This window comes from Mustela nivalis (assembly GCF_964662115.1).
Source record: "Mustela nivalis genome assembly, chromosome: 13".
In the NCBI taxonomy this organism is placed as follows: Eukaryota; Metazoa; Chordata; class Mammalia; order Carnivora; family Mustelidae; genus Mustela; species Mustela nivalis.
Genome location: NC_139032.1, coordinates 86,381,188 through 86,397,507, shown reverse-complemented (window position 1 = coordinate 86,397,507; position 16,320 = coordinate 86,381,188). Strand labels below are relative to the sequence as shown.

The 16,320-nt window shown below is 58.3% G+C and overlaps 1 protein-coding gene across 2 annotated transcripts; it reads right to left on the bottom strand.

Annotated features, from left to right (window-relative positions):
- Positions 1 to 824: 824 nt before the first annotated feature.
- On the bottom strand, positions 825 to 14,995 carry SLC27A4 (solute carrier family 27 member 4). 2 transcript variants are annotated; one of them, XM_082695858.1, is made up of 13 exons: positions 14,667 to 14,995; positions 13,149 to 13,315; positions 10,654 to 11,048; positions 9,268 to 9,426; positions 7,697 to 7,766; positions 7,515 to 7,606; positions 6,378 to 6,487; positions 5,942 to 6,151; positions 5,556 to 5,682; positions 4,767 to 4,904; positions 4,436 to 4,600; positions 4,195 to 4,341; positions 825 to 1,680 (listed from the first exon to the last, which is right to left on the bottom strand). In XM_082695858.1, exons 2-13 carry the CDS (start codon positions 13,307 to 13,309, stop codon positions 1,523 to 1,525), a joined length of 1,932 nt encoding a protein of 643 aa, XP_082551984.1. In that variant the 5' UTR covers positions 13,310 to 13,315; positions 14,667 to 14,995; the 3' UTR covers positions 825 to 1,522. The 2 variants fall into 2 exon arrangements, with proteins under 2 accessions (XP_082551984.1, XP_082551985.1); XM_082695859.1 differs by having other exon boundaries at positions 14,648 to 14,835.
- Positions 14,996 to 16,320: the final 1,325 nt, after the last annotated feature.

Here is a 16,320-nt window from a genome sequence, read left to right as displayed (position 1 = left end):
CAGAGTCACTCCCCCAGGAGGCATCCCGGATCTCACCCTGGCCCTCAGCTGCAGGCCTCGGGCGGGGCCCACAGTTGGCTCCGCAGGCATGGGTGGAATGGAAGCTCTTTGGGCTTTCCCCTGTCCTTTTACACCAGGAGGCCGGTGGGGGAGCAGGAAGCCACAGGGCTTGGGTTTGCATTCCAGCCGCCTACCCCCACCCCCTACAGCTGTGTGACCTCAGCAAATGACTGACAGACTGCAGGGAAGCTTGAAGAGTGAAGGCAAGGCCCAGGGGCACACCTCGCCTACTGCTCTGCTCGGGTCTGGGTCGGACCCGTTCCCAGTGCGCCCTGCGTTTCCAGCCGGGGTGAGACTCCAGCGATGGGGCCTCAGAGACAGCTGCCTCTCCACTGGTACAGCTGGTGCTGCAGCCCTGGAAGCTTTCCTGGACTCCGCCACAGCTGGTCAGGCAGCTCAGCTCCGGCTGGCACAGCCCCCAGACCCCTGGGGAAAATGCACGAGCAAGGGTCTGGAGATGGGATCAGACGCCGGGTTAAGGTTTTCTCCCTCAAAGGCTTACACAGCCCTTTCCTCAAAATGGGTACCTGTGCTCTCTGAATCCTCCTTTCACAGATACGGAGACGAGTCACTTGCCCTAGACCGCAAACTCCAAAGTGACACAGCTGGTCTGGACTTTCAAGCCCATGCTATTAAATACACTGCCAACTCGTGGAGGGCGGGAAACCTGGGGAGTCCCTAAGTCTGAGCGAGTGAACGGGGTGGATGGGCGGGAGATGGGGCCTGAGCAGGAGCAGTGAGCTCAGGCGGTGGCGCACACAGGCTAGGGGGAGTCAAGGCAGTTTATTGGCCCCTGAAAGACCCCCCCAACCCCTCCTCCTCTCATAGCCAGCCGGGGACTGCGATGGAGAAAGTGATGGGGACAGACCTACAAGGAGAAAGGTCCCACCTGAAGGGCAGCCAGGCTGTCACCCAGGAGAGGAGGAAGGTGGGGGGGGGGCACCCAATCCAGGCCGCCCGCGGCAGGTCGCTGCAGGCTGCGGTCCTCCTCCGATCCTCCTGGAGGCTCAGGCAGTGCTGAGTGACACTGGAACAGCTCCAGGGCTGATCCTCCTCCTGCAGCCCCCGCCCACTCTGCTGGCTTCCTGAGTCTGGAGGTTTCTGCCCTGGTCCCATTTACAAGCTCCCGGCGTTCTGGAGAGTGTTTGGCAACCTTCCGCTTGCCCCTGCCCTACCCAAGACATCATCGTAAGGGGCCCGGTCTGTCTCAGCCTGGGGCCAGAGGCCCCACCTGGCCTTGAAGACAGAACATGGACTTGAGGCTTTCACAGAAAGCCTTCTGGGGGGCAGGGGGAGGCGGCAGTGAGTCACTTGGCAGTTTTGAGGGGGAGGGGGCCAGCACCTCGGGGTGGAGGTGCCGGGCCCTGCTTGCTTTGGTCTGGCATTGCCCTGGACCCCTCTGGGGTGGGAGCTGGGGCTCTGGATCCAGCACCCGCTGGCCCTTAGAGGGACTCGGGGCAAATCACAGCTTCTCCTCGCCTGCCTGGATGCGGGTGTAGGCCTCTTGGTCCAGCGGGACGTAGCGGCCCTTCCGGGCATCCAGGTAGAACAGCGGGTCTTTCACAACCGCCGGGTCAAAGCCTTCCTTCCGAAGCTCTGTCTTCTGTAACTTGAAGGTCCCTGAGGGAGCAGGGAAGATGGGTCAAAGAAAGGGTGCAGGGCAGGGGCCTGAGCCCTGGGAAGCCGTATACAAAGCTGAAGAGGAGCAGAGGAAGAGGGTGGGGAAGACGCGGGAATGGGGCACGGAGCATAGCAGTGCGCAGCCCTGGACACTTTGCAAAGGTGGTTCCCGCTAATTAGATCACGTACTGTTGCTCAGAGCGGCCCTGGCACCATGGTGGGGGCCACACTACCTGCCTTCTGCTTGTAGCTGGGGAAACTGAGCACCAAAAAGGGGAAACTATCCCTCTAAGGCCACACGCCCTGAGTGACAGCAGAGGGAGGGCCAGAGCTCGGGGCCTCTGTGCTTTGGGCACCTCCCAGGTACAGGTGTGAGCTCACATCAGCTGCACATAAATCCCAGGGGCCGGTATCCACCATATTTTATGGAGTCTGCTACACTGCACGTGTTTTCAGCTTTTAACATCTCTATAGTTTAGAGCAACAGTTTCAACAGCAGCCCTGTTTTCTCAGTGGTAGCTCACAGAAATTGCACACGTCTCAGTCACTGGCATCAGCCCACGGGACAGAGGAGAAGACTGGGGTGGCGAGGCATACCCCAGGGCCAACACCACACAGCTAATAAGCGCTGGAGCTGGGATCTGAAGCCGGGTGCAACAGATGGCCAGAAATGGCCAGATTCCTTCCTTCCCTGGATGTACACTCTGCCGCCTGGTGGCCTGGCCACTTCTCCCAGCCAGAGCTGGGGTGTCTCTCACCCGCCACCTGAATCCGAAGTGACCTTGTGACTTGCTTTGACCCACAGAACATGAGCGTTTGGAGAGCGCAGGCCTCGAGGGGTCCTGCAGCGTCCACTCCAGGTGGGGTGCCGGTTGCCAGTATAGTCTCTGAAGGGAAAGAAGCTGCAGAGAGCAGCGGTGAGACAGCCCAGGGATGCCCCGCCCTAGACTGGCCCTATCCAGTACGACAGCCACTGGCCATATGGGACTCTCTACATTTAATTAAAATGAAGGCAAATGTAAAATTCTGCTCCTCCAGCTGCCAGGCCTCAGGGGGAGTGCTCAGTGGCTGCTCGGGGCTAGTGGCCGCAGCGTTGCTCAGTGCACACACCGGACATCATCCTCATCACAGATGGCGCTGCAGGCGGGTGCTGCCAGAGCAGCCTGCTGGGAGCCAGATAGGCAAGTAAGGACATCCTACCCCTTCCAGCCCCCAGCTAAATCACGAGCGATGACAGCTCTTCCACACCAGGTGAGGCTGACAGAAGAACCGCTCGGCAGAACTTAACCCCGAACTGCTGACTCATAATCTAGAGCAAAAATACGGCTGTTTTAAGCACTGCAGGGAGTTTAGGGATGCTTGTTCTGCAGCAGAGCCTGACACCCGAGGTCTCTTCCCTGCCTCTCTCCTACACAGTCAGATGTCACCCAAACCTCGGGGGCTCCCAGCCTTGAGCACGGGCCCAGCAGCAGTGTCCCCATTAGACACTCTGCACTGCTTTCGGTGTTCCTATGAGCCTTCCACCTCGCAGGGGTGACATGGGTCAGGGAAGACATTTCAGTAAGGCAGGGGTTGACATGATGAGCACAAGGGAGGTGGCCCAAGGATGAGCAGCTGATGAGAGGCGGGGGGCAGGGGGCGCTGGTCAGGACAGGGCAGCAAGGACTGACTTCTGCCCATCAGGGGACCCGTCAGTGGTCCAACAGACAGAAGGCTGGCACCACCCAGCTATGTAACTGTGGACCCACCACTCACCTCTCTGCCGACGAGAGTAACAGCCCCTTGCTGGTCTCCCTGCTCCCCGGGGGCCTGTTGCCCTCTCCCTCGCTGCACACAGCAGCCAGAGGGCTGTGTGGAACATGCACCTGACACAGGTTACTGCTCTACTCAAACACTTGAGGCTCCCTGCTGCCCCAACACAGCCCAGGCCCTCCCCAGCCCAGAGTCTTCTGGCCTCTCTGCCCTACCTGGCGCCGCTGTCCACAGCTCTCCTTGGCTCCAGCTTCAGGGGCCTCCTTTCCTTCCTCTCCTGTCCAAGTGCCCTCTGGTCTCAGGGACCAGCCCAGAATGTCTCCCACTCCATTCAGGTCTCAGCTCAAAGGTCACCTCCTCCGTGGAGCCTCCCAGGCACCACACCCATTTCATTTGCTTTTCTGTCAGTTCATCTGTATGTATTCTCTTCTTTGCCCTTGGAATTCCTTGTCCTGTGCTGCCTACCCCTAGATAGCAAGGGTCCCATCAGAATCAGTCACCTCAATCGCCAAGGCCTAGCACGGAGCCTGGCAGGTACCCAGTAGGTACTCAGCGAATGTTCGTTCCACTCGTGGGTACGTGAGCCTTCTCTGTCTGAGGGCTCAGTCCGCTCCCTTGTACAGAGGGAGGTCTGTGTACAATGACACAGCAACGCTATGGCTGAAGGACAAAGGACAGCTGATGAGAGGCTGTCTCATCAGGAGCCAGTTAGGAGCACAGGCCTGGAACCCTCCTGAAGCTGGGGCAGGGGAGGGGACCTACCTGTTTTGTGCAGCTCTGGCAGGAAGCGCAGGAAGATGGGGCGGGCGTAAAGGGGCAGCTCCTTCTCCAGCAGCTGTGCGAAGTGCCCCAGGTCACAGTCGCTGGCAGAGCTGGCCACAGCAGCCATTCCGGCCCGGCCCTCGGTTCCTGGGGGCGGCAGCGGGCACCGTGAGGGGCCGGTCGTGCCCCCCGGAGGTGCCTCCCCACAGATGCCTGGCAACTCCCACCAGCCCGCGGGTACCTGGCACTTCCACACCGTACACGGCCACGTCGGCCATGGCCAGCAGGCGGCTGAGCGTGCCCTCCACCTCGGTGGTGGACACGTTCTCCCCTTTCCAGCGGAATGTGTCTCCCGTGCGGTCTCGGAAGTATAGGTAGCCCAGCTCGTCCATCACCAGCACATCGCCTGCAGGGGCAGAGTATGAGGCAGGGCGGGGGCCAGCCGCATAGGACCCCAGGATCTGCTTGACGGGGCGGGTTGGGACTGGGGCCGTGTTCTCAGAAGGTGGGGGAGGGCCCTTCATTTCTATCCCGCCTGCCTCCCCCCCACAAAGGGGCTGGTGCCCACCCACCAGTGAGGTAGGCCTGGTCCCCCTTTTGGAACACATCCTTGGCGATCTTCTTGTTGCTGGCACCCTGGTTGAGATAGCCGTCGAAGCGGCGCAGGGGATCCTGCTGGATGATCCGGCCCACCAGCTGGCCCGGCTCCCCTGGGGGCAGAGAGGGCAGCAGAGCTCTACCCTGGTGGCTTCCACTCCCTGTTCCCCACCCCCAAATGTGCCCTGCATTTTAATCTGACTTCTGGTCACACCGCTTCCCACAGAAACCCTATCTAGCTCTGGGGTGGGAGCCCCGAGGGCAGGGAGCTGCTCCTGGCGGGTCCAGTGCACGGGGGCCCTCAGTAATGTCTGGTCACGGAGCAGATGGCAAGACAAATGACACGAAAGGGTGGCCGAGCTCTACGTGGACAGCCTGACCAGAGCCAGCGCTCCTTGGACCCCTGGCTCTGCTTAAAGAGCTGTACATTCGTTAGCACACACGACCCCCAGGGCAACTCCTGGAGGTGGCGCTGCCATCAGCCTCAATGGCACATGAGGGGACTCGGGCACAGGGCTTAGAGAGGCTAAGCCAGGGTCCACCTGGGGGTCCTCCACACAACAGTGAATCAACGGACTGATGGGAAGAAGGGATGAGGAATGGAAGGACACGTGGAGAAAAAATAAATGATGTGTCGTTCTTAAGAGTAGAGCGGAGTGATGGCCACTGGTGAGAAAAGGGCTTCCCACTCGCCCAGCCCAGTGCCATCTCCCTCCCGGCTTAACCTCTCCTGCTCTGACCCTCCTCCCAACCCTGGGGCAGACCTGGCTGGCAGGGAAGGCAGACGCCGTCGGGCCCCCGGATCAGCTCCATGGTGTCTTCGTTGACGCGTACCAGCCGGATCGGGTACACAAAGGACAGGATGCGGCTGTTGAAGCCACAGGCGCCCACCTGCAAAGGCCAAGACTTGGGTCTGAGACTGGACAGCATTAGGAGGCCTGGTGCCCACACCAGACAGTGCCCCAACCAGACAGCAGGGGGCTCGGCGCCCACACTCCACACTGCACCCACGCTGCCCTGACCAGACAGCAGGGGGCTAGAGCAGCCACATTCCATGCTGCATCCCTGTTGCCCCAACCAGACGGTGGGACCCTCCAGCGCCCACATTCCACGCTGCACCCCGCCCGCCCTCCACCGTCTCACTGCCCACCTGGCTGTCGAAGTTGCCCAAACTGCAGTTACATTCTGTGGCCCCGTAGAACTCGGCCACCTGGGGGATGTGGAAACGGCTAGAAAAGTCGGTCCAGATGGACTGGCGGAGGCCGTTGCCGAGTGCCATGCGCACCTGGTGCTGGTGCTCCGCCTCCCGGGGCGGCTGGTTCAGGAGGTAGCGGCACAGCTCACCGATGTACTGCACGATCTGCGGGCAGAGCGGGTATAAGGCTGGCCCGCAACCGCTCTCCCTTCTTCTAACCCCATGGGCCCTGGGCCTCAGTCTCCCCACTGGAACACTGCAAATGGTGCCCTCGGTGAATGATTGGTGCCCTCGGTGAACGACTGGCCTCAGCTGCAAGGCAGATGTCCCCAAACAAGGCCAACAGGTCACGCGGACACAGGGATACCCGTCCTCTGGCCTCCTCACTCACCGTGCAGTTGTACTTGATACAATCGTCCCAGAACCGGGAGGCTGAGAACTTCTTCCGGATGACCACAGTCATGCCGTGCAGTAGGCACTGCCCCATGCCCACGATGTTTCCTAAAGGCCGGGGCGGGGAGGGGCGCATGGAGGTCAGGGAGCCAGGAGACCCCTCCTTCCAGAGTCTCCTCTGGCCCAGCCTATCTCCTCAAAAGCCCTTTCCCAGGCCCTCTCCCCTGTCCTGTTCCTCCAGCACTAACTGACCGCATCTCTCCCCTCGTCAGACACCTCCCATGGTTCCCCAGTGCCTCCCCAGTATGGGATCGAGGGCATGCTCCTCAGACGGTCCCGGGGGCCCTGGAGCTGGCCCCAAACTCCTGCTCTTGTACCTAGAAGGCTGCCATTCAGCCAGAGGGGGACCAAGTTAGCTCTCCTCGCTTCTGCAGCTCACATCTGCCTGACTAGGGAGCACCTCTTCCAGGAAGCCTTCCTGACCATCACTGGGCTCTTCTCTTGAGCTGAACTCCTGCTCCCTGCCTGTCTCCACACTCACCATGCCATTTCTTGTATTAAAGTCAGGTGAGTTCCCATTTTTCTTTTATTTTTTTTTTTTTAAAGATTTTATTTGTTTATTTGACAGACAGAGATCACAAGTAGACAGAGAGGCGGGGGGTGGGGGAAGCAGGCTCCCTGCTGAGCAAAGAGCCCAATGAGGGACTCGATCCCAGGACCCTGAGATCATGACCTGAGCCGAAGGCAGAGACTTAACCCACTGAGCCACCCAGGCGCCCCGAGTTCCCATTTTTCATCCTGCCCTAAATCCACACTGGACTTTAAGCACCTTGAGGGCAGGAATAAACCATTCCATCTCTGTGCTGCCCTTCCCAAGCTGCAAGGCTGTGTGCACCTGAGGAAACAAACTGCCGGGCCGGACCAGCCCTAGCATCCTGCGGGACGCGGCCACTCACACTGTGGAACTGGTGTGGCAGTCTTTCATTCAGAGGCCCAGTCAATGGCCACATCTGAATCTGAACCCAGATTTGACTCCAATGCTCACGTGCTTCTACCCACAAGATGCTGCCTACCAAGAGGGGTGGGTGTCCCGAGGCCCCGGAGCGCGGGAGGCTGGGAGGGCGGCCCCGGTTACCTGCGGAGTGGTAGAGGGGCAGGCAATCATAGACAATGTCGTCGGGCCGCATCCGGAATCCGTAGTAAACCAGGGCGGCCATGCGGTAGTACCTGGGAGGGCACAGATAGGGCGCTTCGCAAGCCCCTGGGGAGGCAAGAGGAGGGGCTCCCGGGCTCCACCCCCCAGCACGTACCCCTTACCTGCTGTGCACCACGATGGCGGCTTTGGGCAGCCCCGTGGTGCCCGATGTGTAGATGTAGAAGAGCTTATCTGAAAAAGAGAGAGAGACATGAGGGGCTGTGAGAAGAGACCGCTCAGGGCTAGGGAGACACTGGCTGCCGGGAGCTGTGTCCACGGAGCTTCTGCACCGCAGATCTTGTCTCTACATCACCCAGTGGCCCAGCTCGGGGACTGTCACTTTCAGTTAGGCCGAGGCTCAGCCACCTCCCAGCTGTCCACCCCCACCGGCGGGACATTCTAGGAAGCCAGGAACGCCCTGGGATGACTGCATAGCATGTGTGCCTGGGCCTGAGGACACCAGGCTGACCCTGGCAGAGACCCTGCCCTCGAGCTGCTTACAAAAGCACCAGGGAGGGCGCCTGGGTGGCTCAGTGGGTTAAGCCGCTGCCTTCGGCTCAGGTCATGATCTCAGGGTCCTGGGATCGAGTCCCTCATCGGGCTCTCTGCTCAGCAGGGAGCCTGCTTCCTTCTCTCTCTCTCTTTGCCTGCCTCTCAGTGTACTTGTAATTTCTCTCTGTCAAATAAATAAATAAAATCTTAAAAAAAAAAAAAAAAAAGGCACCAGGGAGGGATGCCTGGGTGGCTCAGTTGGTTAAGCAGCTGCCTTCGGCTCAGGTCATGATCCCAGCATCCTGGGATCGAGTCCCACATCGGGCTCCTTGCTCCGCAGGGAGCCTGCTTCTCCCTCTGACTCTGCCTTCCACTCTGTCTGCTTGTGCTCGCTCTCGCTCTCTCTTTAAAAAGAAAAAAAAAAAAGAACAAAAAAAACAAAAGCACCAGGGAGACAAAATTCACACATGACAGAGATAAGATGACCATGAGGCCAACAAAGACCAGTTCCTGAGCACTTTCTGTCACACCCCAGCTTTCCAGTCTACCTTTTTCAAACCCCAAAGCTGCTCCATAAAATCGATTCTGTTACTGGCCCTGCTGTCACGGCTGTGGGAACCGAAGTTCAGAGAGAGGCGAGCTCAGGGGCTCAGGACACCAGTGAAGCAGCGGGACTGAGGGATGAACTCAGTGCCAGCTCTGACCCTCCGGGCAGTGCAGCAGACTGGGGGCTCCACAGGGCCGGGTGGAGCGCAGGAGAGGCTGCAGGGTCAGAAGGCTGCCTGGAGGAGGGGGTAGGGAGGCAAGGCAGCCCATGCAGAGAGGACTCCAGGCTGACAGGTGCTGGGTGAATATTTAAGGAGGTCTAGCCTCTGGTCCAACCCCAGCCGAAATTCAGACCAAGCGGTCTCCTGGGCTCCACATGATCCTGCTGCGTGTGACAGGCGGCCATGAAGCCTTGTTCAACAAGTCAAAGGATCAGGTTTTGTGAACTCCTGAGTACTTGGCACCGTGCCTGGCATCTTTACACACACAGGCTCTTTAGCCCTCAGAGTGACCCCATAGTCACTATCCTCATCTTCCCAGATGGAAAAAGGGAGGTGACAGGACTCACTCCAGGACACACAGCAAGTTTGCAGAAGAACCCAGGCCTCTGGCCCTGGGCCCATCTGAGAAGCCCTCCGTGGGGTGGGGAACCCACCTGTGAAGCCCTTGTTGGGACGACTGGGCAGGTGCTTGGGGGCTTCCTCCAGCAGGGGGTCTAGGTGCTCTGTGCCGGCGGGCACTGTGCTTGGCTCCCAGGAGCCGGAGCAGAAGAGGCTGAGCGAGGGGTCCAGGCTGCCATGGATTTCAAAGATGGCTGCAGGGGAGACAGGGGCGATCGGCCGGCAGGCTGAGAACCTCACATCCCCAGAACCTCTACCTGTGTCAGGGCTGGCGTAGTGTTAGGGGAGACTGGCTGTGTGCAGGGAGGAGGACACGTGAAGCACCTGGGTCCCGGTTAGGAGATGCCAACAGGAGCAAGAGCTCCCTGGCTGCCCAGCGGGCACCTTATGTGCGCGCTCCTCCTCACACAGCCCAGGAGGTAGGTGCCAACAGCAGCTCCTAGGTGAGAAGACAAGGATCCGAGAATGGGAGGGCCTGCTCTCAGCTAGAATGTGCTGGAGCTGGGATGCCAAGCCAGCTCTACTGCATGCTGACGTCTGCGCCCTTACACGCTGTACCATGCTCGTCCACAGGCACCGGTTAGAAGGGAGGTGTGGAGGGTCAGAGGTCAGCAGCCTCCAGCCTCTTCAGAAGGTGGGAAACTTCCCTCAGGCTCCCCGGTGCACAGCAGCAGTCTAGATATTCACCTGCACTGGACACAGACCAGTCCTGGCCCCCTCGGCTCCACTTCTGCCTCCCTCTAGATTTGTCCAACGCTCCGCTCCACCCTCTCCCTGTGGCATCCTTCCTTTCCCCATGTCAGCACATCAGTAACCTTCCCCGCCGTCATCCCCCACCATGGCAGTCAAGCCCAGGATGAAATCCTGCTTCGGTGTGACCCTATGTGAGCTCCTCTCGCCACTCTGAACGTCTGTCTCCTCATCTGTAAAGCCAAGAGAGCCATCCCTACCTCACCAGGCTTTGTGGAGAGGAGAGCTGCTTTTGTAAAGCACCGAGCTCAGTACTCAGTCAGTGCTCAACGTGGCAGCAAAGAAAACGTAAGCTTTGCCAGAGACCAGAGAATACATTCTTGCTCTCATTTTATAGATGAGGCAAATGAGGCCTAATTAGTCACCAGGAATGGTTACCATTATCTCTGTGGGCTCACCTAGCAGCCACTTTGTTAGTGCTTCAGGCAAAGGCTCTTCTTGAAAATGATATGGGGCGGGTACTACAGTGAGGAAACGGAGTCACAGACATTTCCAGTCTCTTACTCGGGATCTCCAGCTTACAAGTGGTAGGGCCCACGCTGTCTGATATCAGGGCTCATGGCCTTTGCCTCTGAGCCATACAGCCTCCCCTAGGCCTTGGCGGGGGCGGTGCTGTGGTCTGTGCAAAACCCTGTGGGCCTCCTCCCCTGACCCCACAGCCCAGGGCTCACCTGGGGCCATCTCGCTGCCGAAGATGAGGACGCGGGCCTGGGAAGTGGTCAGGCAGTGGCGCAGGGCGTCCCGCCGGAGGTTGGTGTTGATCAGTGCTGCCTCCACGCCCAGCTTGGCCATGCCTAGCCACAGGCCCACAAACTCGTTGCGGTTCTCCATGAAGAGAGCAGCCACGTCGCCCGAGGCCAGGCCCCGGGCCTGCAGGAAGTTGGCCACACTGCTGGAGTAATCATCCAGCTGGCGGAAGGTCCAGTGGGTGTCCGTGCCCTCAAAGATCAGGGCTGTCTTGTCGGGGTGGCGCTGTACCGTAGAGGCAAACAAAATGGGCACTGTCCGCTGCTCCCGCAGGTACCGCCGGACCTTTGACTTCACCTTGAAGAGTACCATGCCGCCACTAGGTGGGAGCAAGCAAGGGAGCCATGACTACTGGGGTTGCGAGTGGGGTCCCGATACCCCGGCCCAGGTGGCTGTCCCACAAGCTGGAGGCTCCTGAGCCCAATCACTTGCAACACTCCCCTTTCCCAGCACCGGTGTGCTGGGCACTGTGACAGGTGCTGGCCCACCGATGCTGCAGAGTAACACCAGACACCTGGGCAATGACTCCGCCCCCAGTGCAGAGGAAGAAATCAGGGTCTGCAGCAACACAGCTTGCCCAGGCTTCACCGGCTGAGATCAGGAGCCCCGTCCTCTCTGGCCCCAGAGTTCAACACCTACGACCCTCGAAGCTTTGCTCTGAGTCTGCTGCTCAGACAGAGCCTTCCTGAACTCCAGGGTCCAAGTCAAAGTCCCAACTCATTTGGGACCGCCCTGTAGTGCACCTTTGCAGACCCCTGCCACAGTAAATAAAGGGTAAGTTTGAGACTTGTTCAGTCTCCTTCCCTGTGAACCCACAAAGGCTAAGCCTCCATCTTGTTCACCACCTTGTCCCCTGCGCCCCACTCAGCACTGGGCCTAGACCTTCACCAAATGTAGAATCACTGGGCAAAAACTACAGAAAGAGTCCAGATGTTCATCAACAGATGAAAGGATAAAGAAGATGGGGGATATATATATACAATGGAATATTACACAGCCATCAAAAGAAGAAACCTTGCCATTGGCAATGACACGGATGAACTAGAGGGTGCTATGCTAAGGAAAATAAGTCAATCAGAGAAAGATAATTCTCCTATGATCTCACTAATATGTGGAATTTGAGAAACAAGGCAGAGGATCATGGGGGAAGAGAAGAAAAAATGAAACAAGATGAAACCAGAGAGGGAGACAAGCCATAAGAGACTCTTAATCTAAGGAAACAAGCTGAGGGCTGCTGGAGGGAAGAGGGATGGGGGGATGGGGTGACTGGGTGGGGGACACTGGGGAGGGTACATGTTGTAAGAGCAGTGGGTATTATATAAGACTGATAAGTCACAGACCTATACTGCTGAAGCAAATAAAACATTATGTTAATTGAATTTAAATTTAAGTTTAAATAAATAAGTAACTAAAAAAAAAAAAAAGGAAGAATAACTTGGCAATATCCCCCTTTCCTGCCCTGCCTCTGCCTCCTCTGACCTTTGAAAGCTTCCAGTTCCCTGACTTCTCTGCCTATTCAGATGCTGTGCCTCTGGCTGGAATCCCCAGCTCCCATCACCTGGAGATGCTGCTCAACCACAGCTTTTTGTCTCCAGGCAGCCTTCTCTGATTCCCCAAGGCCCTGGCCTGAAGCCATGTCTCCCTGCCCTACACTCCCACAGCTCTCTGCTAGCACCCTTCCGGCAGTGGCCACTCAGTACTTCCTTTTACAAATAATTCAGATGACAGGTGCTGAGCTGCCTGTTCTGAGTGCGGGTCACTATGCCGAGTACTAGGACACCACTGCGAGCAAGGCTGCCAGGGTCTCTGCCCACACAGTACTGTTAGTTTAGGGATTTACTGGATCTCCTTATCTCCCTGACCAGTCTAAGCTGGGCCCAAGACTAGGTTGGCCTTCCCCTCCCTGAGTCCCAGAGCCAGCCTAATGCCTGTCACACAGCAGGTAGCAGCAGGTGTTTCTGGTACAGGAGAGCCCTTGGACAGTACCTGACTTTCTCTGGGGAGCAGGTTTCTCCAGACATCTGATATGGGGCCCTGCTCTGAATCCTGTGCCCTCTCAGACTTACAGACACAGACCTTCCCATGGGGTTCCTCTTCATTTTCTCACAAGCTACTGCTTAGCCTTAGGACCCTTTGCAGATGTCTTGATACACCTGGAGTTCAGTGTATGTCCTGGGCCCCTAAGTCTGCCCTAGGCTAAACAGCACCGAGTTAGGGAGATCTCCTAGGAGAAGACTTTCACCTTGGCAATGGAGATACCAAGTACCAGGGCCTGGGGAAGGGGGTAAAGCAGAGGCTACTCCTCTGAGGCCCAGGGGGCCTGTGCTCACAGAGACCTGGTCTGTAGAGACTTTGGGAATTAGGAGCCCATCATGTTATAGGAGAATCCAGGGCTGGATGGACTGGACCAGATACTCACAAGATATCACGCCTTATGGTCTTGACGAAGATTCGGACAAAGCGCCAACCTCCAGACCCCAGGTAGAGGAACAGCAGGGAGAACCCCACTTGGGTCCAAGGCAGTTTCAGCACCAACTTGGAGAACAGCAGCACCCCCACCAGAGATGCCCCGAGCAGCATTGTGGCCTGTGGGCACAGAATAGTTAGTAGAGCCAAATGTCTATCACCCCTACCTCCAGGTCCAGGCAGCCACTATGATCCTAAGGTTCAACCTGTAGTGAGGCTTAGTCATACAAGTAGGTAGCTGAGGGTGGGGACCCTTTCCAGGGCTGTCTTGAAGAGACAGGCTAGAGGCATGGGACTTGAGAAGAGGAGTTCCATGGCTAGGAGGCAGAGGCTGAGTTGTAGCTCCTTAGTCCCATCTCCTTCTACAACTGTCCCCGTGACCTTGGATAAGTTAGTTCTCTCCTATGTTAGGCCTTAGCCTCCCCCTCTACGTTATGGGTATAGTGAGAATTGCTCTCGGAAGCCCTTCCAGCCAAAACAGGACAGTCCACTCCCCTAACATCCAGGATCTCTAACCAGAATGGCTTGGAGAGAGGGGGTTATTAACTTAAGTGTCTCTGGCTTGATTCCTCATCCAAAGACCCAAGGAGGTTCCTCATCCAAAGAACCTCCTTGGGTCTTTGGATGAACAGGGCAAGCCACAATACCCAAAGGGGCAGCTCCCCGGGAAGGGGCCTGGCTCCCACCCAGCTCACAAACTCAGACAGTGTCATGCCTCTGCTGGCCCACAGAGGGCGACAGAGCAAATGGGTTAGAGCCTGGAGGTGCCTGAGAGGTGACTGTCTAGAAGGGAAAGGTGTTTGAGGGAGCACTGGAGGGCCCTGTAGTCACCCCCTGCAAACACACTCGGCAAGTCACTCCGATGACTCTTTGGGGATTGGGCTAAAGAGGAAGGGGAACGGCTGACTGGACTGACATTAAGATTCTTGGTCTCTACTCCTGGCGCTTCAGGGACTGGCTTAAGAGCCAGCAGATGGGACTCAGTTTTCTCTCCGGGCTCTCCTATTCCTGGGGAGGAGCTGAAGGTCATGACTATGATGTAGCCTCACGGTCTCCAAGCCAGGATGAAGACATGGTCTGGACCCCAGGGAGTCCTTACAGACCATCTCCCCACTTCACTCAAAAAGCAAAAGCCGGGAGTAGGACCAAACCAGCGCTCCCGTATACAATGCCAAGGTCTCTAAGGTCTTCAGACCTCTGGGCTCCCAAAGTCGGCCAGGGCAGAGAACAGGAACCCGTCCCGGAAGGCTGGGGGATGGGAGGAGAAGGGAAGGGGATGCCGACATCCCTCGGGCCCCCGTCCCATGTCACTGCGAACCGCCCTTGCCCCTAAGCAGCCAGGGCAGCATAGCGCCAGGCAAGGAGACAGAGCAGCAGGGCGCCCCCTTCACCCCAGCCGGCCCCACCACCTCCCCACGCCTCAGCCGGGCACATTCCCCGCCCGGGACCCACCGACTTGGCCTATGCTCACCCGGAGTCGGCCCCGCCGCGCGGCGCCCCGTCCAGATGCGGCCTGACTGCGGCAGCGTAGTGGGTAGCGCGGGGGGCATGAGCCGCCCCTGGACGCGCAGAGCCGGGTCTCAGCAGAGCTTCACCGGCTCTGCGCCCTGCATGGCCCGGCCGCCAAGCCAGCCCCGCCCGCAGCCCGGCCCCGCCCGTCCGCGGCGCTCCTCCCCCGCCCGCCTCCTGCAACCCAAACCGGCTGCGCCGGCCCGCAGCACCGCCTCCCGCGCCTTCCCCGCGGCCCGTGAGCCGCAGAGACCACGGCGCCGCGCAGCCCCAACGCGCCCGACGCCGCCCGGCCCAGCCCGCCCTGCGCGCGCGACGGCCCCGGGCGGCGCCCCGCGCGGTACGCTGGGAGTTGTAGTCCGCACCGCGCAGCCCCGCCCCGCCGCGGAGACCCCCGGGAGGGAAGGAGAGCGGGCGGCTGGGTCTGGGCTGGGAGCCGGCAAGCCCCTGGCGTTGGCACGTTGTGGGGAGCACCCCCACCCGCAGCGTGGGCGGAGAATCCGGAGTCTGCGCGCAGAGACGGGCAGGGTTCCACCAAGGCAGACGCCACACCAAAAGAACGCTAAAAGGGCGGTGTAGGCAGAGAGGTGAGCTGAGAGAGGATTAAGTAGCTGGCTCTGTGGCGCAATGGATAGCGCATTGGACTTCTAGCCGATCCCGGTGTGGTGATTCAAAGGTTGTGGGTTCGAGTCCCACCAGAGTCGAATTTTGATAGCTCCTCTCTCACTTTCATGTGGATATTTTAGGGACTCCAGTACCTTCACATGATTCAGAAGATGGGCAGACTTGAGGCGGGGACCTCTGTATCTGCGACAGCAATAAACAGGACGTCAGGGCTATTACCTCAGCATTCTTTCCCATCCTTGGTATCTTGCAAGCAGGCAGGTGCACCTGGTGGTACAAAGGGTACGGATCTGTAGACTTGTACCTAACCGGCCTCTGATCGCTCTGGACCTTGCCCGGAAATCAGCTAACTTCCAAGCCTAGGACTGGATTTGCCATCCCACCTGCCAAGCCCCCGGGACATTGGCCAGCTGCCCAGTGCTGTGTGGCTTTGGGCCTCTGAAAACTTGGTTCCTTGATAATCAAACATGTTGGGCATGCACAATTTCCACTTATCCTTTTATTTTATTTTTTAAAATATTTTATTAGTTTGTTTAAGAGAGAATATGCGAGTGGGGGAGGAGAAGAGGGAGAGGGGCAAGCCGACACCCCACACTGACCCTGGAGCCCAATATGGGGCTTGAGCTCACAACCCTGAGTTAATGACCTGAGAGGAAATCAAGAGTCCATAGCTCAACTTACTGAGCCACCCAGGCGCCCCACCACTTACCCCCCCCCTTTTTTTTAAATATATTTATTTATTTATTTGGCAGAGAGATTACAAGTAGGCAGAGAGGCAGATGGGGGGATAGGGAGTTGTGGGGGATAGCAGGCTCCCTGCTGAGCAGAGAACTGGATGTGGGGCTCGATCCCAGGACCCTGAGATCATGACCTGAGCCGAAGACAGAAGCTTAACCCACTGAGCCACCCAGGTGCCCCTCCACCACTTATCCTTAAATACATCCCCTAATTCCTTAATCCGGGAAGAAGTCCATAAAGAGGGGAAGGGCAGT